General features: G+C 36.0%; 1 protein-coding gene across 7 annotated transcripts in view; it reads left to right on the top strand.

Moving 5' to 3' along the window:
* Window positions 1-729: 729 nt before the first annotated feature.
* KNTC1 (kinetochore associated 1) overlaps window positions 730-20,865 on the top strand; it is a 61,598-nt gene continuing 41,462 nt past the window's right edge. Inside the window, exons 1-23 of one of the 7 annotated variants that reach the window (XM_060310328.1) lie at window positions 730-781; window positions 1,314-1,392; window positions 1,981-2,058; window positions 3,170-3,204; window positions 3,449-3,559; window positions 4,373-4,466; window positions 4,820-4,872; window positions 5,086-5,201; window positions 5,552-5,606; window positions 6,135-6,233; window positions 7,977-8,020; window positions 8,124-8,189; window positions 8,588-8,663; window positions 12,526-12,651; window positions 12,742-12,831; window positions 13,241-13,294; window positions 14,699-14,760; window positions 16,770-16,881; window positions 17,961-18,104; window positions 18,289-18,345; window positions 18,439-18,540; window positions 20,173-20,289; window positions 20,382-20,525. In XM_060310328.1, the coding sequence (XP_060166311.1) occupies window positions 1,992-2,058; window positions 3,170-3,204; window positions 3,449-3,559; window positions 4,373-4,466; window positions 4,820-4,872; window positions 5,086-5,201; window positions 5,552-5,606; window positions 6,135-6,233; window positions 7,977-8,020; window positions 8,124-8,189; window positions 8,588-8,663; window positions 12,526-12,651; window positions 12,742-12,831; window positions 13,241-13,294; window positions 14,699-14,760; window positions 16,770-16,881; window positions 17,961-18,104; window positions 18,289-18,345; window positions 18,439-18,540; window positions 20,173-20,289; window positions 20,382-20,525 (1,824 nt within the window). In that variant the 5' untranslated portion in view covers window positions 730-781; window positions 1,314-1,392; window positions 1,981-1,991. Of the gene's footprint in view, window positions 782-1,003; window positions 1,393-1,980; window positions 2,059-3,169; window positions 3,205-3,448; window positions 3,560-4,372; window positions 4,467-4,819; window positions 4,873-5,085; window positions 5,202-5,551; window positions 5,607-6,134; window positions 6,234-7,976; window positions 8,021-8,123; window positions 8,190-8,587; window positions 8,664-11,876; window positions 11,886-12,525; window positions 12,652-12,741; window positions 12,832-13,240; window positions 13,295-14,698; window positions 14,761-16,769; window positions 16,882-17,960; window positions 18,105-18,288; window positions 18,346-18,438; window positions 18,541-20,172; window positions 20,290-20,381; window positions 20,526-20,865 lie in introns of those variants that run through there. The other 6 variants (XM_060310331.1, XM_060310329.1, XM_060310330.1 and 3 more) reach the window with 6 other exon arrangements.

Here is a 20,865-nt window from a genome sequence, read left to right on the forward strand (position 1 = left end):
TGATTACTATGCTGACGGTTTATCATCTATTTCTGCCTTAGAATTTGAGCTCTATGAAGGTGGGACTCTTGTTATTATTCTCAGATATATGCCAAAGACCTAGAACAGTGCTTAGCGTATACTAAGTGCTCAGCAAATATTTGTTGACAAAGAGTCAGTAGCATTCATTTTTACATTAGTCACTACTTTCATGAAATATTTAGAAGAAGCTTAAAAGAGTTGACTTTTAATAACAAAACTTGCAATATTTTGTGTTGAAAATAAACATTTTCAGAGGAAGCTTTTAACTTTGACTTGAAATTTTCAGATACTGAAGTGGATGTGGTTGGCCTATGTCAAGAAGGAAAGTTTCTTCTGGTTGGGGAGAGAAGTGGCAACTTACATCTTATTCATGTAACATCAAAGCAAACATTACTCACCAATGTAAGACCCTGTTATGTTTTTCATCTTCATTATCTAGATTCTAAATTATCTTTTAGAAAGCTAAAGCTCTAGCAAAGCATTACTTGATTTGTGGCCTAAATTAGAATAATAATGTTTCTTTACATTGAATTTAAGAATCATACCTTAGAAACTGTCTGAAAAAAAAGTGCACAACCTAAAAGTTGAGAATTATGTTTTATTGGGCAGACTTTCTGAGAATTTTAAGCCCAGGAGGCAGCCTCTCAGATGCTCTGAGGGACAGCTCTGAAGAGGTGAGGGAGGAGCCAGGATACATAGGAGTTTTGCAAGGGAGACCAGGTAGTCAGAACATCAAAAGATTACTGTTAAAGAAAAGCAGGTATATCGGGTTAATAAATTTAGCGTTTTCTATGTATGGAAGATGCAAGAGTCTGGGCTCATTGAAATTATTCCTTTGATATACACCTTTGCTGTCTTAGGGCCAGTATCCTGTGCTTTTCCATCCTGAGTCCCCTCAGGATGCACAGTTGGGAGTTGCTGCAATGCCTGATGGCTTGACAGTGGGCAGCCTGTTTATCTCCATCCTGAGTTCCCTCTTGGCTTGATGGTCGCAGCATCCTTTGTTTGCTAATATGGCAGGCAACATTTTTCATCCACAAAACATATGAAATAAATGCAAAATTGAAAAAGTATGGTTTGAAGATAGTATACTTGTCCAAAACAGTTTTGTATTGAAAATAAACATTTTTGCAGGAAGCTTGTAAATAGTTTTCCATTTGAAAACTAAAATGTTTGGAATATAGGCAGAATTATTGCTAATGATAATTGATATCCCTAGAGTTTAAAGAATATAATCCTTGACTCTAATTTTCTGGGTTTAATCTTATCATTTGAAATTAATTTGCAATTAGGCTTTTGTTCAGAAAGCTAATGATGAAAATCAGTGTACTTACCGGAATCTTGTTATTGAGAAAGATAGTTCAAATGAAGGTAAGTGCTTTTAATTTCTTTTTTTAATGTCTTCTTATTAATACCCAGTCAAAAAATCAGATTTATAGTTAATATATTATGTAAATTAATTGGTGTTACCTACACAATGTTAAACTTTCTAGGGATGCAATTAATATTATTTTAAAAAACAAGTTTTCGATTTTAGCTCTTTTCAGAGGCTTAAATGTACTCTTCTTAAGTATAATATCCTAAACTTTTTACAGTTTTGAGAGTTCTATAGATTATCAGGGAGACCTAATATTCTTTTAATATGTTCTTATGGGTTTCAGCGTATTTATCATATTTCTTTTTAACAAATGTTAACTGTTCCTTAATTTATTTTGATATATCTGAGTTTCTTTTTTTCTGGCAAATGAAATTTGGTTTATAGAAGTTTCAAAGAAGTTAACATTGTTTTTGCAAATAACTTACCAATTCTTTGTAAATAAGCTTTGTATTGTTACTGTGTTATTTTATTATTAGACTTTAAATGAGCAAATGGACATACTTTTAAGCTAGATCCGGACCCTGGTTTAAATTTTATATCATGTGCCTTTTAAAGAAGCTGGCTTGATTTTATTTTAATAGGTACCTATTATATGCTGCTTCTTACAAACAATGGATTTTTTTGTATTACAAACCTTCAGCTTGTAAAAATTCAACAAGGTAAGTAATGTATTATTTTCTTATTACTGATTTGCAGCAATATTTCTTATTAGTTTTCCAGGTAAATTTTAAAATAGACTCTTTAAGAATATTTTAGTTTAACTACATTCTATGATATTGGGTATACTTTTAAGTATTCATAACATACTTATTCTCCACAGTTAGGGCTACAACAGAATCTGAAGACATATTTATTTATAGTCTTCAAGGACTTTACAACTTAGTTGGGGAGACAGGAGTTACGCTAGCATAGTAATAAATACTTTTTGATGGAATGAATGAACCTGGAAACTGAAATGATTTTGTAAGTGTTAACAATACAAGGCAATAATCTAGAGTGTGTGCTAAGTGAGTGGTGTGGACCATACATCCCTCTGAGCTGGCAGAGATTGAGGAATTGATTCCAGGCACGTATTCAACAAATTTTTTTTTTTTTTTTTGCGGTACGTGGGCCTCTCGCTGTTGTGGCCTCTCCTGTTGCGGAGCACAGGCTCCAGATGCGCAGGCTCAGCGGCCATGGCTCACAGGCCCAGCCGCTCCGCGGCAAGTGGGATCTTCCCGGACCGGGGCACGAACCTGTGTCCCCTGCATCGGCAGGCGGACTCTCAACCACTGTGCCACCAGGGAAGCCCCAACAAATACTTTTTAAAGATCTACTCTGTGCTAAGAATGTGCCAAGTTCTGGGGATACAACGAGATTTAAAGATACAAGGTTCTCTGTAGTTTAATGAAGGAGCCAGACAAGTGAAACAACTCTTACAAAAGGGAGTGCAAAGTGATGAAGACTTCACAGGTAGGACTTCAGAGCTTGAATAGGAGAGTTGGAGCAGGGAGAAGATCATCTTAGTAGGAAGAACCTTTTAAGGGAAGGTGTGGACAGACACTGTAGGGACCGTAAGGCAGCCTGGCTGGTGCCCTGAGTACAACATGTCATCACAGTTTATTTCATTGGTCAAGGGCAAAACTGAAAAGTCACCAGCACCTTATGAATTTCTGACCAGTGTTCCTCTTACTAGATTATATGTAATTTAACCTTGACACAAAAGGGAAGATTCATACGTATTTTATAGGTTATAGTGTAAATTTAGCCTACTTTCTCTTTTTCATGCAGCGATTGAAAAGGTAGACTTCCATACGGCAAAAAAGGTAAGAAGACAAAACCACATTGTCTTCTTGAAACTTAGATTTAATGTCAGTTTAGGAAAGTGTTTCTGCATAATTGTCTAATGGTTGATATTTTGGGAATTAGCATGATAAAGCATTTTAATAACATTCCTATTTTAAAAAATACATTTATAGCTATTGATTTAAACTGATTTTTTATCAGTCTTTCCAAGGAATTTGGACTATGGAGCATATATATAACATTCTTATTTTTTAAATCTTGCAGTTACAAGGACAAATCAAGTCCAGTTTTATTTCTACTGAAAATTGTCATACCCTTGGTTGTCTCAATCTTGTGGCTGGTGATTTAGCAAGCGAAATCCCTGTGATAATTGGGGTAATTCTCTTTTTTTAATAAAATTTTGGGCTTTTTTTCTGAAATGTTTCTTCATTAAAACATAGTTTTGGTAAAGTTACGTATTAATTTGTACTGTATAACAGAAACAGGGAAATTATAAAATGAAGATCATAAAATTAACTCAACAAGTATAACTAAGTCTCTGTGTTGGAAAAAATATTGCATCTTTATTTTCACTAACCTCTACCTGACATTTAGCATGTCTTTCAATTATGAGTGTAGGCAAAAACAACAGCAGCAAACAAAACATCTAATATTATATTCAAGGAGTAGGCAGAAATTCTATATTGAATTATATTATTACAGCACTTACAACATTTTTACTTGCCAAATTTATATAATATGTTAAGAAGCAGTCACTTTTCCCCGTTTTGTGTATCTAGTTCAGTATTTCATCAGGGTTTCAAATAATTTGAAATGAATACTTATGAATTATTTTCAAATATTAGTAGTTATTTTCATGAAAATACTTCATCAAAGGTTATCTTTATCTTGTAATGCTGGAGGAGGTCTTGAAGCTTACCTGATGTCTCTAGAGTGAGTTGCCTGAATATGCCTCCTCCTTATTAAATGTTCATGTGATAACAGTGTACAGCAGGAGTTTGCTGTTTTTTCCATTCTGTTCTGTTGAAAACAAACTAAGAGAGGAACTAGATGATAAGAGCTAGCTGGGCTTGAATATATAAATATATTTTGAAATTAGTCACATGTACAACTTAGATGTTTCTACTTGGAGGAGAATTCAGATCTAGACCCAAGTTTGTAATTGACATACTATTTTCACTTCTGTAGGGAACTGGTAATTGTGCATTCTCAAAATGGGAACCAGATTCTTCTAGGAAAGGGATGACCGTTAAGAGTGTTATTGATGCAGAGATTATTGAAGGTAAAATCAGTTAATGAAACTACTTTTGGTACTTGTGAGTTGTCGTTTTCATGCCAGTACACTAAGTCTGGCATATGAGCCGTTTTACCAAACCTTGGAAACAAGCCAGCTTAGTCTGATGATTGTCCGTGTATTTGGCTTCTTAACATGCTGCAATTGTTACTCTTCATTTTGGGAGGTTTTACGTTTTAGTGATCCTACAAAAAAGTAGAGAAACAGGAATAAGTGGGAATGGGAACTTCTTTTTTAAGGGTAGTTCTGCCTTTCCATAAATATGTTAGTTTACTATTTTAAATATGGCTATATATAACCCAGAAACATAGTCCTTACACACCTTGTTTTCTCTTTTGTAGGTGCAAAGAAGTTCCAGCTGATAGATAATCTACTTTTTGTTCTTGATACCAATGTATGTTTCTGATACTTCCCCTTAAGTATTTTCACTTGGTGTTATGTTTAACGACAGAAATTTTGTCGAACTTAACAAAGACAAGGACTTTAGCCAGGGTAGATTACTACCTTGTGTAATGTGCTTTATTTCAGTTACGTATCAAAAGATAGATTCCAAAATGTAAATTTTTAGTCGTTAAGAGGACGTATCAATGAAATGTCTCTTTTGCAGAACGTGCTGAGCTTATGGGATATTTACACCCTAACTCCCATATGGAACTGGCCCTCCCTTCACATAGAAGACTTTCTTCTCACCACAGAAGCAGATTCACCTTCATCAGTCACGTGGTACATTATGACACTCATATTGATTTCCCTTCTGTTAGAACCAGGTTTCTTGCCCGGTTCTGTTCAGATCATTTCTTATGTGTTACATTCTAGATAACGCTGTGAACAGACTGACAGGGTAAAGACCATTTCATTGTTAGCCAAATTCATTGAGAACAAATAGGCAACACAAAAACCTCCATGTGAATGTGTTAGAAAGAGTGTGAGTCTGGGCCATAAACATTCAGAAGTCAAGTTCAGTATCTTCTGTGTGAATTAATTTTAACTTTTATACAAGGATATCACTTTGACTTAGCTTATGTCTAGCAGTTGGCTTCTTTGATTCACTTAAACCTTCTTTTCTCTTTCAGGCAAGGGATTACAAATCTCAAGTTAGTAGCTCTGACAACTACTACTAATAAGAAGGTATTGGAAAATTTATATCACATTCGTCCATATTATGTGTTAGAAATAGCATTAACTAGGAGTACTAGTTGTTAAGTAGTACTCACAGCATATTAGCTCTTAGTTCACACAGGTACTTGACAGATCAGAAATAACCCTGCAGAGCTCTTTTTTCTCATTAAAAAAAAAAAAGGTGTAAATCTCAGCTCCACATTTTAATTGGAGCATTTCAGGAATTAAAATGTCTATAAGAAAATGTTTATTATAGTGATACTTAATGTAGTTCTGGCACTGAGGAATTACATTTGCCTTAAAAACAAATTGTAGAATGGACTCCAGGTACGTGGATTTTCATTTAACAGATTTAAAAGGTAGGATAGAACATAATTTTCTATGTAACATTTAAATAATACAGTAACAGATTTACTTATTTTTTGCACTTAACTTCGTATCAAGTGTTTTAATCTATGCCCTGGATTGTGAAGTGCTGTCTTGTGCTCATAGGTTTATATTGACCTAAGACATTAATTGCTGTCCTACTTTTCTTAGATGAGAAACCTCATGGTCTATTCATTACCTATGATGGAAATACTATATTCTTTGGAAGTATCTGGTGTTTCTTCTCTGGTCCAAACAGGAATTAGCTCAGTAAGTTGATGTGTATTTTGAACTAATATATTTTTTTATAATTGAAAAAAAAAAAGAATAAGCTAAGCATGAGTGGAGCCTAGTGGAATACCTGGATAGATCTCAGGTAAACCATATTTATTGTTATCAGAGGTCCTCGAATATATTTACAGGAGGTCAGTCTTCATTTAAAAAGAAGGAAATTAATCAAATAAAACATCAGTCAACTGCACATTCAATTTTCTTGTCTCCACAGGAAATACAGATGATTGTTAATTTGGGGGAGGTTATTCCTTGCTTTTTTGGGGTTTTTTTTGGCAGCTTTGGGTCTTCGTTGCTGTGCACAGGCTTTCACTAGTTGCTGCGAGCGGGGGCTACTCTTCGTTGCAGTGCATGGGATTCTCGTTGCGGTGGCTTCTCTTGTCACAGAGCACGGGCTCTAGACACATGGGCTTCGGTAGTTGCAGCACTCAGGCTCAGTAGTTGCAGCACACAGGCCCTAGAGCGCGCAGGCTTCAGTAGTTGCAGTGTGGGCTCTAGGGCACACAGGCTTCAGTAGTTGTGGCTCGTGGGCTCTAGAGCACAGGCTCAATAGTTGTGGCGCACGGGCTAAGTTGCTTCGCGGCATGTAGGATCTTTCCAGACTAGGTATCGAACCCCTGTCCCCTGCATTGGCAGGCGGATTTTTTTTTTTTTTAATTTATTTTCGGCTGCATTGGGTCTTCGTTGCTGCGCGCGGGCTTTCTCCATTTGTGGTGAGCGGGGGCTACTCCTTGCTGCGATGCATGGACTTCTCCTTGCGGTGGCTTCTCTTGTTTAGAGCTCGGGCTCTAGGCGCGTGGGCTTCAGTACTTGTGGCGCACGGGCTCTAGAGCACAGGCTCAGTAGTTGTGGCACACAGGCTTAGTTGCTCCGCAGCATGTGGGATCTTCCCGGACCAGGGCTTAAACCCGTGTCCCCTGCATTCGTAGGTGGATTCTCAACCACTGCACCACCAGGGAAGCCCCTGTTTTATCTCTTTTTATATACACACATTGTATTTTTCCAAACCATTTGGAAATTACTTGCAGACATCATGACCTCTCACTCCTAATTTCAGCAGGTATCTCCTAAGAATGAGGCCCACAAAATTTAACATTAATGCAATACTATTATGAAATATGCCATCCAAATTCAAATTTTACCAATTGTGCCTATTACTTGAGAAATTTTTTTTGTTCCTGACCCCAGGATTCAATCAAACATCACGAATTGAATTTTGTTGTCGTGGTCACATGGTAGTCTACTTTAATCTCTAAAACTTCCCTAGTCTGTTTTTGTCTTTTTGAACATTGACATTTTTTGAGTCCTAGCCGGTTATGTGGTAGAATGTCCCTCTATTTGGATCTGTGTCTCGTCATGATTAGATTCGTGCTAAGATTTTTGGCAAGCATCCTGCATAAGTGATACTGTGTCCTAACTGCATCACATTAAAGGGCTTATGTCCACTTGTCCTGTTATTGGTGCTGTTAAATTTGATCACTTGGTTAAAGCAGTTCTGCCATATTTCTCCATTGTAAAGGTACATTTTCCCCTGAATAATTAGTAAGTAATTTCCGTGGTGTTATTTTGAGACTGTGGGAATATCCTTTTCCTCACCAGTTTTTCCCAGTAATTTTAGAATCCATTGATGGATAATTTCTGCCTAAACTAGTTGTTACTCTAGTAACTATAAGGTGAATTAATTCTGTATTTCAATTTTAAACATGTTTTTTGCTATTGTAGGATACCATATACCTTCTGGAAGGAATTTGCAAAAATGATCCAAAGTAAGTCCTGTTTTGTTTATCAGATAAGTTGTTAAATAATAGCAAAGTTAAAATTTACTTACTGATGTTAAATGACAAATGTCAATATTAAAACTTTTCTCAGACTATCTGAAGACTCAGTTTCTGTTTTAGTACTCAGATGTCTTACAGAAGCTTTGCCAGAAAACAGGTAACTACTTGTGTTTTGTTTTGTTTTTTTTATAATTTATTTATCTATTTTTGGCTGCACTGGGTTTTCGTTGCTGTGCGGGCTTTTTCTAGTTGCGGAGAGCGGGGGCTACTCTTCATTGAGGTGCGCGGGCTTCTCACTGCGGTGGCTTCTCTTGTGGAGCACGGGGTGTAGAGCACAGACTCAGTAGTTGTGGCGCACGGGCTTAGTTGCTCCGTGGCATGTGGGATCTTCCTGGACCAGGGCTCGAACCTGTGTCCCCTGCATTGGCAGGCAGATTCTTGACCACTGTGCCACCAGGGAAGCCCTCTTGTGTTCTTCTAAGCCTTACTCCTTGATGAAAAGCTTGAATTCCCTGATTAATAAAAATTTTACTGAAATTTCTTTCAATTTATCAGATTGAGTCGGTTACTTCACAAACACAGATTTGCTGAAGCCGAGAGCTTTGCCATTCAGTTTGGACTAGATGTTGAGGTAATTATTCATGTATTCATTCATTCATTGAAAGCATTTCTTCATGTGCTAGAGGCTGTGGAAACAAATATGTAAGACGTAATGGGAATTTAGTGTGATCAGGCCTATAATTAAGATACGACCAAAGTAAAGTAGGGATTCAAAGGAGATATTGACCCTTAAAGTAGGGTGGGAAGACTTCATGGAGGAGATGATTTTATGTCAGATCTTGAAAATGTTCCAGATAGTCCTGGGAGAGGAAGGGAATTCTAGGTGTTAAGACACATGAAGAAAGTGAGGGAGGCTTATGGTGCTTCCAGGAACTCCTAGTAATTAGATAGGACCAGGTTGTAGGTTATATGTATATAGAAGGGAAAGGAGATGGTGGGAAATGAGAGGGTCAGAGCCTGGAGGGCTTTGTATGTACTGCAAAGAATTTAGATCTTATTCTGCAGGTGATGGGGAGCTACTGAGATTTTTAAGCTGGAGAATGTCTTGATTAGGTTGTCATTTTGTAAACATGGGAAATTGTTTGGAAAAGGGTAAATCTAGAGATACAAAGACCAGTTGAAAAACTGACCCAATGCAGTGAGGTGGAGACACACAGGAGGGAAGGTCTGATGAGAGAGGTGTATAGGAGGTAGAAGCACTGGGGCTCAGCGATCAAACATAGTGGGGGGTACAAATGTCAGGAGCAGACTAGCAGGACTCTGGCTCAGCGTACTGCAAGTAAGTCCCTTACATATAAACGAGTTCCATTCCAAGAGCACATTCATAAATCCAGTTTGTTCAGAAGTCCAACAAAGTTAGCCTAAGTACCCAACTAACACAGTCAGCTACATAGTACTCTACTGTAATAGGTTTATAATACTTTTCACACAAATAATACATAAAAAACAAACACGCACAAGAAATAAAACATTTTTAATCTTACAGTACCGTACCTTGAAAAATACAGCAGTACAGTACAAGAGCTGGTGCTTCTTAGCAGTACCAGGTGCATCACCGCTGCTTTTACGCTTGCTTCTGGACATCCTGGGCTTGAAATAAAGGTACTGTACTACTGTACTCTATACAGTACTGTACAGTAAAGTACACAAAAGCACAACCACTTGTAGAGGATGCACGCATGTGACAATGTACACCAGACACGTGAACTAACTTACGTGATTGGACGTGTGAACGCACGTTCACGTGTTGGAAAGTTCGCAACTTGAAGATTCGTATGTAGGGGACTTACTGTAGTTGGAATGTGATGGCATTACTTAAAATGAGGAATATGTGTGGAAGAACAGGTTAGGGGTAAAATATGAAGGATTCTGCTTTATAAAAATTGCATGTAAGGGATCTTATAAAATGAGGCTGTCTGATAGGAAGTTGGAGAGTGATCTGAGCTCAATCTAGACATAGGTAACACCGGAGGAATGGCTCAGACCACTCAAGGAGAATGTGTGGAGTAAGAAGAGATCTGAGGATGAGCTACAGGGGCACCAGCACACGGGGGATAGAGAAAGAAGGGCTATAAACATATTTGGGAAGAAAACCACACAAATGTATGATTGAAGAAGCCAAGGGAGACTTCCCTGGCAGTCCAGGAGTTAGGACTCCTTGCTTTCACTGCTGAGGGCACGGGTTCAATCCCTGGTTGGGGAACTAAGATCCCACAAGGCGTGAGGTGTGACCAAAAAACAAACAGTTTAGTGGGGAGTGATCAGCAGTTGCAAATACTACCAATAAAATCAGGTATAAAAACTGAAAGTTGTCTGTTGGATTTGGTGATTAGGAATTCATTGATATCCCTTGAAACGTCCTGGGAAGTAATGAAGGATGAAGCCTGATGGTAGTGAAGAACTAACATTTGCTAAGTGGGTGGTGGGTACCCATGTGTTTGTTGTTTTAAAAAGGTAGCATTTTATATTATGTAACAATCTAAATGAGAAAAGAATTTGAAAGAGAATAGGTACCTGTATATGCATAACTGAATCACTTTGCTATACACCTGAAGGTAACACAACATTGTTAATCAACTGTACTCCAATATAAAATAAAAAGTTTAAAGAAAGTAGCATTTTAAAACATGCAAAACAATTTTGTATATTTAGAAATGTATATGAGTAAAGCAGTATATGAATTAATGGGATAACAAGCACCAAAATCAGAATAATGGATACTTCTGGTTCAGGGAAGGAGGATGATTTATTTGGAAGAAGAGAAAGTAGTATTAAACTATAATATAAATATTATAAATTATATTTACATTAAATATGTAAATTATTATGTTATTAAATATAAATATATTTATTATAAATTTATATAATATAAAATTATTTATTATAGATATTAATATAAACTATATTATTAAAATTTTTTAAAATTTAGGTGATAAGTACATGAGTATTTGTTATATTATTACCTTTTTGAATATCTGAAAGTTTCACAATAACTAATTTTTAAAAAGAGCAAATGAAGCAATAAAATCAAAACCAGTGAAAGATGTTTTCAGGGAGTGGAGACACAGAACTAGAGAAACTGCTCTTTCGTATCACTTTTAGCTTTCGGAGCCAGAGAGCCCATGTTAAAGTTGGTATTTTGTTTATAAAAAAGGAACCTGAAATTTTGACTTTGTCTAACTCAAGCTGTTTCCAGCTGCTAAAGAACCTTTGATAGACTGGGAATTCCCTGGTGGCACAGTGGTTAAGAATCTGTGTGCCTCAGGGAGATCAGCTCGGTGCTTTGTGACCACTTGGAGGGGTGGGATAAGGGAGGGTGGGAGGGAGACGCAAGAGGGAGGGGATATGGGGATATATGTATATGTATGGCTGATTCACTTTGTTATAAAGCAGAAACTAACACACCATCGTGGAGCAATTATACTCCAATAAAGATGTTTAAAAAATAAATAAATAAAAATAAAATAAAATGGTATGCCTCACTAACCTGAGTTAAACTATATCAATTTAGCAAATCGCTTAGCAAAGAAGTAGTGAGAACCTTGAATAAATTAATTAATTAAATAAAATTTAGAAAAAAGAACCTTTGATAAACTTAGAAAAGTAGACGTGAAACATAATTGTGTGGTATTCTAAAAACCAGCTCCATTCACTTTTTTTAATATATCAGTATTAATTTCCTGTTTTTTTAAAAAAAATTATTTATTTATTTTTATTTTTGGCTGCATTGGGTCTTCGTTGCTGCGCACGGGCTTTCTCTAGTTGCGGTGAGCGGGGGCTACTCTTTGATGCGGTGCGTGGGCTTCTCATTGCGGTGGCTTCTCTTGTTGCGGAGCACGGGCTCTAGGCGCACGGGCTTCAGTAGTTGTGGCACGCGGGCTCAGTAGTTGTGGCTCATGGGCTGTAGAGCGCAGGCTCAGTAGTTGTGGCGCATGGACTTCGTTGCTCTGCGGCATGTGGGATCTTCCCCGGCCAGGGATCAAATCCATGTCCCCTGCATTGGCAAGCGGATTCTTAACCACTGCGCCACCAGGGAAGCCCTCCATTCACTTCTGAACAGCAAAATTTCAGACACATTACTTACCCTCTCTTGAGCTTCAGTTTTCTTGATTGTAAAATAGGGATCTTAGTATTTACCCCATAGGGTTTTGAGGAGGTGCAAATGCTTACTTAGGTTTTTATGAGAGTTAACAGATAATTCACATAAAGCTCTTAGTACACTACTGGTCACATTTAGTGAGGACTCAGTAGAAATGGTTTCCATAACACTTTGTAATCTGGGTTACCTTTCTGTTACCTAAGTGTTACCTTCTTTAATGCTTATTCTTGAACCACATGAATATTCACATTTTTTATTTAGCATACAGTGTAAGATTTCATCCACAGGCATTATTTTGCTTCAAGTTTCTTGATGTTGCATGTTTATATTACAGCTTGTTTACAAAGTAAAATCAAATGATATATTGGAGAAACTAGCTTTGAGTTCTCTGAACACCAGTGAGCAGACTGAATGGCAAAAACTTGTAGATGAAGCTAAGGAAAATCTGCATAAAATCCAGGTATGTTTTCCCTATTGTATACTAGAATATCCAGATCGATGGATTGATCAGTATTACGTTGCCTTACCATGTCTGGCATTTATGAAACAGGACGATGAATTTGTGGTGAATTACTGCTTGGAGGCTCAATGGATAACCTATGAAACAACCCAGGAAATGCTAAATTATGCCAAAACCAGGGTAAGTCTTTCTGACCTTTGTGCATGTTAGTTTGTCTTATGCAAAAGAAGTATTTTGCAAAAAACTGAATGATTTTTCCCATAGGCCTTTTTTAAAGTGCTTTTTTTTTGCTTTCCAAATGATGCCATTTTTGCTATAGGTTGTTCCCCTCACTCACCTGTAAATGAATACCATTGCTAGTTATATTCCTTAAAATCAAGGTGTAACAGATGGGCAAAATGTGAGCTGTTTTCATAAAATGCATTATTTTTAAGATATGTAACTTCTTTATTGTTCATTGTTCATCTCAGAGTTGAGTGCAATTTAATTTTTAAAGATGATTTTTTCCTTTAATTCACAGGAAATCCATCTTCTTTCATGAAAAACCTAGTATAGCTGATATTCTAACCGTGTTTCTTATTCATCTTAGCTTTTGAAGAAAGAAGATAAAGCTGTTCCTATCTATTCTGATGGCTTAAAAGAGGTAATTACATTGGATTTATAGGTCAATTTGGGAGTGGATATACTGTTACAATATACTTTTGAATTCAAGATAGGTCTGTATTTTTTCAAGAGCAAGTTATTTTAATACATTTTTTCCTTATTGCAAAATGGGAATAATAGTAGGACTTATGGGTTATTTTGAGGTCAAATGAAATATTTCCTATAAATCATTTTGTGTAGTGCCTGCTATTTCAAATAATTGTAAACTGATGATAGCTATGATGGTGCCAAAAATATATGTGTGTGCACATGTACATACAGATCTTCCTCAGCTTATGATGGGCTTACATCCTGACCAACCCATTGTTAAGTTGAAAATACCGCAAGTCAAAAATTCACTCAAGGTGGGGTGGTGGTGGTGGGATGAAATGGGAGACTGGGATTGACATGTATACACTAATATGTATAAACTAGATAACTAATAAGAACCTGCTGTATAAAAAATAAATTTAAAAAATAAAATAAAAAAAATAAGCTACAAGGATATATTGTACAACACAGGGAATATAGCCAATATCTTATATAGCCATAATTGGAGTATAACCTCTAAAAATTGCTGAATCACTATATTGTACATCAACTATACATCAATAAAAAATGTTTTAAAAAGAAAAATGCACTTAATACACCTAACCTACTGAACATGATAGCTTGGCCTCACCTACTTTAAATGTGCTCAGAGCACTTATATTAGCCTAGAGTTGGGCAAAGTCATCTGACTCAAAGCCTGTTTTATAATAAACTGTCAAATAGCTCATGTAATGTATTGAATACTGTACTGAAAGTGAAAAAACAAAATGGTTGTAAGTATATCGGTTGTTTGTGATTATGTAGCTGACTGGGAGCTGCGGCTCCTTGCTGCCGCCAGCATCACGAGGGAGAATCATCCTATATATTATTGCTAACCCAGGAAAAGATCAAAATTCTAAGTATGGTTTCTACTGAATGTGTTTTGCCTTTCCACCATCATAAAGTCGAAAAATCTTAAGTTGAACCGTTGCATGTCAGGGACCATCTATATGTTTTTTAACTCTTATCTCAAAGTAAATGTTTAGTATAATCCAGCTAGGTTTTACCATAAGGGCATATTTATAAATCAGTGGGAAAACTAATTGATTTCGAAAGGCACCTACAATTAATGTACAAATACCTTCCTCTTCTTTGCAGGTTTATTGCATTGAGTGTGATTGGAAATATTTCCGTTATTTCAAGTTTTTTTGTTTTGTGCTAAGTAAAGGCAGTCATATTTATGGGAATTGACTTGTCATATGGGATAAAATGAGAATATGTACAAGACTTCTGAAACAGAAAACCTAATTTTTGGTGTTTTTTATTTTAATGTTATTGCACACAACATTCAGACTGTCAAGTTATTTCTTTTTAGGTACTAAGGGCTCATGCAAAGTTGACTACTTTTTATGGAGCATTTGGACCAGAAAAATTCAGGTATGTGCATTCCCCATTTTGAATTCTGGATTATGAATTAGATTTAAGTTTGGAATGTTATAAAAGATATAGCATTGCTTTGAGTGAATTTGTGTTTCTGGGGGGTTCAGTGATGGACAATGTTATCTTTCCTGCTAAGCTTTAGGCACTTCCTACATCATCCATTGGAACTGATACATTTGGAAGGCAGATTTAAATAAACATACGTTTTGCCCTAACAATCCACTTCTGGAAATTAATCCTATTAGATATACTAACATGTACACCAAGAATATTGTTATTGACAAATATGAGATCTAGTTACCTTAAAGCTAAGACAAATTTATTTATCATGATAAACTAACAATGAAGGAAGCTTTATTTTTTCTCCTTATAGCTATTCAGTTATCCTGATACTATCATTAAACATTCTATCTTTTCACTGCTCATTGAAATGTTACCTTAATCACATGTTAAAATTCTCACGTGTATTTAAGTTTCTGCAATATAATTGTATTCGCTTGATCTCATCTCTCTATTCATTCACCAGTATCAAATAGTTTTAATTAATGTAGCTTTAAAGTGTCCTATTAACTGGTAGACTAGTTCTACTATACTTTTCTTATTTTTCAGAATTTGGGCAGCTACTCTTTTCTGTATGACACTTGGAGTCAGAATCAGCTTATCCAGTTTTTAAAAAATCTTATTTATATTGGATTTTTTATTATTTATTTTTATTGGGAATGTGCTGAACCTAAAATCAGTTTGGGGAGAATCAGTATCTTTACAATATCAAGTCTTCATATCACTATTTAAGGGCAGTATGTGTCTTCCTACTCATTCTATCCTTTTTTTTTATATTCCTGAGTGGTATCTACTCAGTTGTCTTCATACAGATTTTTTACATTTTTTTGTTAATTTTGTCTTTCTTGCTACTTTTATAAATGGGACTTTTCTCCATTGTATTTTCAAAAGGATATAGAAGCTATTGATTTTTTAAAATTACTTTTAAACCAGCTACCTTATTGAATTCCTTTTTCACTTGTAGTAATATTTCAATTGGTCTTGTTTTTTCCAAGTATATAATTATATATGCAAATAATTATAATTTTGCTTCATTTTTTTCCTCATTTTTTTTTCCTTGCCTAATTTCATTGACTGGTACTTGTAGAACGTTTTTGTTTTGTTTTTTTTTGATGTAGACCTTTTTTTTTTAAGTCTTTATTGAATTTGTTACAATATTGCTTCTGTTTTATGTTTTGGTTTTTTGCCCATGAGGCATGTGGGATCTTAGCTCCCAGACCAGGGATCGAACCCACACCCCATGCATTGGAAGGTGAAGTCTTAACCACTGGACCGCCAGGGAAGTCCCATGTAGAACATTATTAAATAATGGTGGTAAATAGACATCTTTCTCTTGTTCCTGATATTAGTGAAAATGCTTATTTTATCATTTAAGCATGATACAAGCTTATAGGGTTTTGTCTTTTTATCATTTTAAGGAAGTATTCATCATCTATTTCTGAGCTTTAACTAGGACTGGGTAGTCACTATAGCTTTGTTGGTTATAGCAAAAGACTGGAAGTAACCCTAATGTTCAACTGTGGGTGTCTAGTTAAATTATAGTAAATCCATGCCATGGAATAATATGTAGTCCTTAAAAAGAATAATATCTATATGTGCTCATTGGTACAAGCTGCCAAGATAATATAAAATGAATTTTTTTAAGTACAAATAGTATACATAAAAAATTCTCATTCATTTTAAAGTTAAAAATGGTTGCTTGTATATGTAATGATTATCTCAGGAAGGACCTACAAGGAGAGCTATAACTTCTGGGGAAGATACAGGAGTTCTATAGGTCTGGAATAAGAAGGAAACTTACTTTTCACTGTATAATCTTTTGATTCTTTTTTTAACTCTGAGGAAAAAAAAACCTAATTAAAATGCATAATGATATCTACTTGTAACATATAACCTTAATATATATTTTTTGAGTACTAACTTCTTTCCTTTCTTTGCCTTTGCAGGGGTAGTTCTTGGATTGAATTTCTGAATAATGAAGATGACCTTAAGGATATTTTTTTACAGCTAAGAGAAGGAAACCTTGTTTGTGCACAGTACCTTTGGCTGAGACATCGGGTAATTTGTTTTGCATTTTTTTCTTAATGGCTTTATAGCTCCTGTGAGAGGTGATTGAATCAGTGTTGGAAACTAATAGGGTGGCAGGAGTGACTGGGCAATGGTGTGTTTTCAGACGGTTTGATAAAATATGACCTGTCCCAGAGAAAACTATCCTCTGATGATATTAACTTAGAGGAAATATTGTACATAAAATACAAACTTATGTTATCTCATCATTCAGAGTCTAGTTAGCTCCTAAACTTAGGTCAAGAGGTAACATTTTATTAAGTGGTTTATTGATGGGCTTTCTTAGGTAGGAATGGTGGAGAGGGTGGTCCTGTTGCAGCTCAGATTGTGGAAAAGGATTGCCATTATAATTGCTGCTCCGGATCTCCTTAATGTTGATATAGAATGTTAGGTCCAAAGCTCAGTATCTGGGTGTGATGCTATTAAAGACACATGCTTGTTAGGGTTTGTACTGTCACCTCCAGTTAAGTTTTCCTTAGAATGCCATCTCTGCCTGTTCCTCTGCCTCTAATTTATTAGCTAGTACTCACTGCCATGAGGTTTCACGGAATTTGTGGCTACCAACTTGAATCATTTGCACAGAGTAAATCACCTTTAAGGGTCGTTACATCAGTAAAAATTTTTTTTAATAAATTTATTTTATTTTTATTTATTTATTATTTTTGGCTATGTTGGGTCTTCGTCACTGCACACAGGCTTTCTCTAGTTGCGGCGAGCCGGGGCTACTCTTCGTCGCGGTGCACGGGCTTCTCTTGTTGCAGAGCACGGGCTCTGGAGCGCACGGGCTTCAGTAGATGTGGTGCGTAGGCTCAGTGGTTCGTGGGCTCTAGAGTGCAGGCTCAGTAGTTGTGGCACACGGGCTTAGTTGCTCCAAGGCACGTGGGATCTTCCCGGACCAGGGCTCGAACCCCTGTCTCCTGCATTGGCAGGCGGATTCTTAACCACTGCACCACCAGGGAAACACAGTAAAATATTTCTTGAAATGACTTTCTAATAGGTCTTTACCTCTTGGGAGGCTATCGGTTTAAATTTGTTGGATAAATCTTAGTTTCTCACTCTGTACGATTTAGGCAAACTTTGAAAGCAGATTTGATGTGAAAATGCTTGAGAACTTGCTCAACTCAGTTTCTACACCAGTCTCTTTGCAAAAGCTTTGTCCATGGCTTAAAAATGATGTGATCCCATTTGTGAGAAGGACTGTACCTGAAGGACAGGTAAGTTGCCTTCAGTGTTTTCACTCTTGATGATTCTATTTTTTACATTATATCGTTGAAGATTAAGTCGTGCTAACACCAGTTAGTTCATTTTAGTGTCTCTTGAAAGACTACGATGGAGGTTTTAAATTATTTCAGTGATTATTTATTCATATCAATACTTTTTATGATATATCTATTTCAGAAAGTTCTTGCAAAATGGTTGGAACAAGCAGCCAGGAACCTTGAACTAACTGATAAGGTAATACCAGTATAATTAGCACTGAAAAGGCATTTCCAGTACTCCCCATGGCATAAAACATTATTTTTAATGGTCTCTAATATTTTTTTAAAGGCAAACTGGCCAGAAAATGGGCTTCAACTGGCAGAGGTATTTTTTACAGCAGAAAAACCAGATGAGTTAGGATTGGCGTCCTCTTGGCATTGGAGTTCCTTGGTATGATATGAAAAACAAATTTTTAGTAATAAAACATTTAATTTATATTGAAGGGTTTGTCTATGTGTATTTAGACACATATTCACTTCTTAAATATTCTTTCTGTATGTTCTTCTGTTGTGTACTTTTAAAATCCACAAAAAGGAAAATTAGGTTTTTTTCTTCCTTACGTTTCTGTTACAACTTGAACCTGTCTTAATGCACTGTTTTTCTCTATTGAGCCAACCAAAAGGGAAACAATATATAAACATACTCCTAAGTAGTCTAATTGGGATTTTATGCATTAGTAACATTTCACAGTCCTTTAAAAGGGCAAAACTTAATAACATATTAAGATTAGTTTTCAAAGGCTGTATCAATCAGGTTTACTTCTTTTATTTAAAGTAGTAAACTACTTCTAGTTTTGATTGCATTTCTTTGGCATTCCAATAGTCATAATGGCTTAAGTACCAAAGAATTTTTTAAAAGATCAAATTGAAAAAAATCTGGGACTTTCTGACTGACTGAATAAAATAGCAATGCTAGAAAGAGAACTGAGATCAGGAATATTGATGTTACATATGATGTTAATTTGAGGTTAATGAACTGAATTTATTATTTGGCTTCTAAATTTCTTAAGTTCATTTATTTTTCCCTTCATATTTCTAAAAACAGAAAGCATTCATTATATTGAAAAAAATGCATTCTTATATTTTGAAAAAGTTTGTTGGGGTACCATAATTTAGTTTATAAACTAACATATTGAGACATCTCAGTATAACCTCAACTCTGAAGTTTAAAGTACTTAAGGACTGGAAGGTATGACCTTTTGTAACATCATACATACATTATGAAATTACATTTATTCCTTAAGTTTCTGGAGCCCAAAAATAAATAATAAATTTCCTCCTACTTTCTGATATAGCAGATTCTTGTTATTAATTATACTTACTGATTATGTGCTGTTAAGAATAAGATGGGGGGCTTCCCTGGTGGCGCAGTGGTTGAGAGTCTGCCTGCCGATGCAGGGGACACGGGTTCATGCCCCGGTCTGGGAAGATCCCACATGCCGCGGAGCGGCTAGGCCCGTGCGCCATGGCCGCTGAGCCTGCGCGTCCAGAGCCTGTGCTCCGCAACGGGAGAGGCCACAACAGTGAGAGGCCCGCGTACCGCAAAAAAAAAAAAAAAAAAAAAAAAAAAGAATAAGATGGGAATTTTTTCTGTAAGTTTCAAGCAGTATATTGATGTTATATAATCAATACATGTTATAATGTACAATGTATATTGATCATTTTATATGTTTTTCCACAGAAGAGCTTTTCCTCTTGCTATAAAACACTACTTTGTCTTTTCCCTAATTGCCTTTTATCAATTGAAAATTCTGTTCCTTGTATAACTTTAGGAAATGTCATCACTTTGTATCTGGTCATGATCTATATGGATGGAACACTGAGGATTATCTAAATGATGTTTGTGTACCTAAGTATATTGGGGTTCTGAAAAAATATTACACTAATATTAATTTGTACTAGTTAATTTTGCTTAAACGTCTACAAAACTTAAAGGCATAAGTTGCAGTTTCCTCTTATTTGTATTTCCCTCTCACACTTTTATTTCATATCCTTAACAACTTCAACACTTTTGTTTTATAAGGATCATCAAAACACGGAGGAAGTTTGTCAGTTAAGGACTTTGGTAAATAACCTACGAGAGTTAATCACACTGCATAGGAAATACAACTGCAAATTGGCCCTCTCTGATTTTGAGAAGGTAGACGTCTAGATTTATCAGAATTATTACTATTTTATCATAGCCAGCACAGCTAGAGTTTGCATTTATGCCGTCTTTATTTCAACATCCAGGAGGATACAACCACCATTGTATTCCGAATGTTTGATAAAGTACTGGCCCCCGAGCTTATCCCTTCCGTCTTCGAGAAGTTTATAAGAGTTTACGTGAGGGAACATGACTTACAGGAGGAGGAACTTCTCCTTCTGTACATAGAGGTAACTTCTTCTTTAGCTCTAATCTTTTTTTCTGGATCTGTGCAGTGCATCATTGTATTAAATGTTTAACTCTTTACGGAATGTCATGCTTTACCATCAGGATTGACGCAGCATATTGTATTGGTTAAGAATGTGGGTTAACTCTGCTACTAACTGACTGGTCGCCTTGAGCACAGTGAGATAATGTTAGGACTTTCTCCAAGTGGTTGTTGTGAAATAGTAGGAGCGTGGACAAAGTTTTCTGTACCATGTAAATAAAACTGAAGGCCAAGGTTTTGGTAATTTTGCACTTGTTGACCATTGTTCAGCATTCATGGCTAAGTAGAAGTTTTTGGTTTTT

Source organism: Globicephala melas, chromosome 13, assembly GCF_963455315.2.
Source record: "Globicephala melas chromosome 13, mGloMel1.2, whole genome shotgun sequence".
In the NCBI taxonomy this organism is placed as follows: Eukaryota; Metazoa; Chordata; class Mammalia; order Artiodactyla; family Delphinidae; genus Globicephala; species Globicephala melas.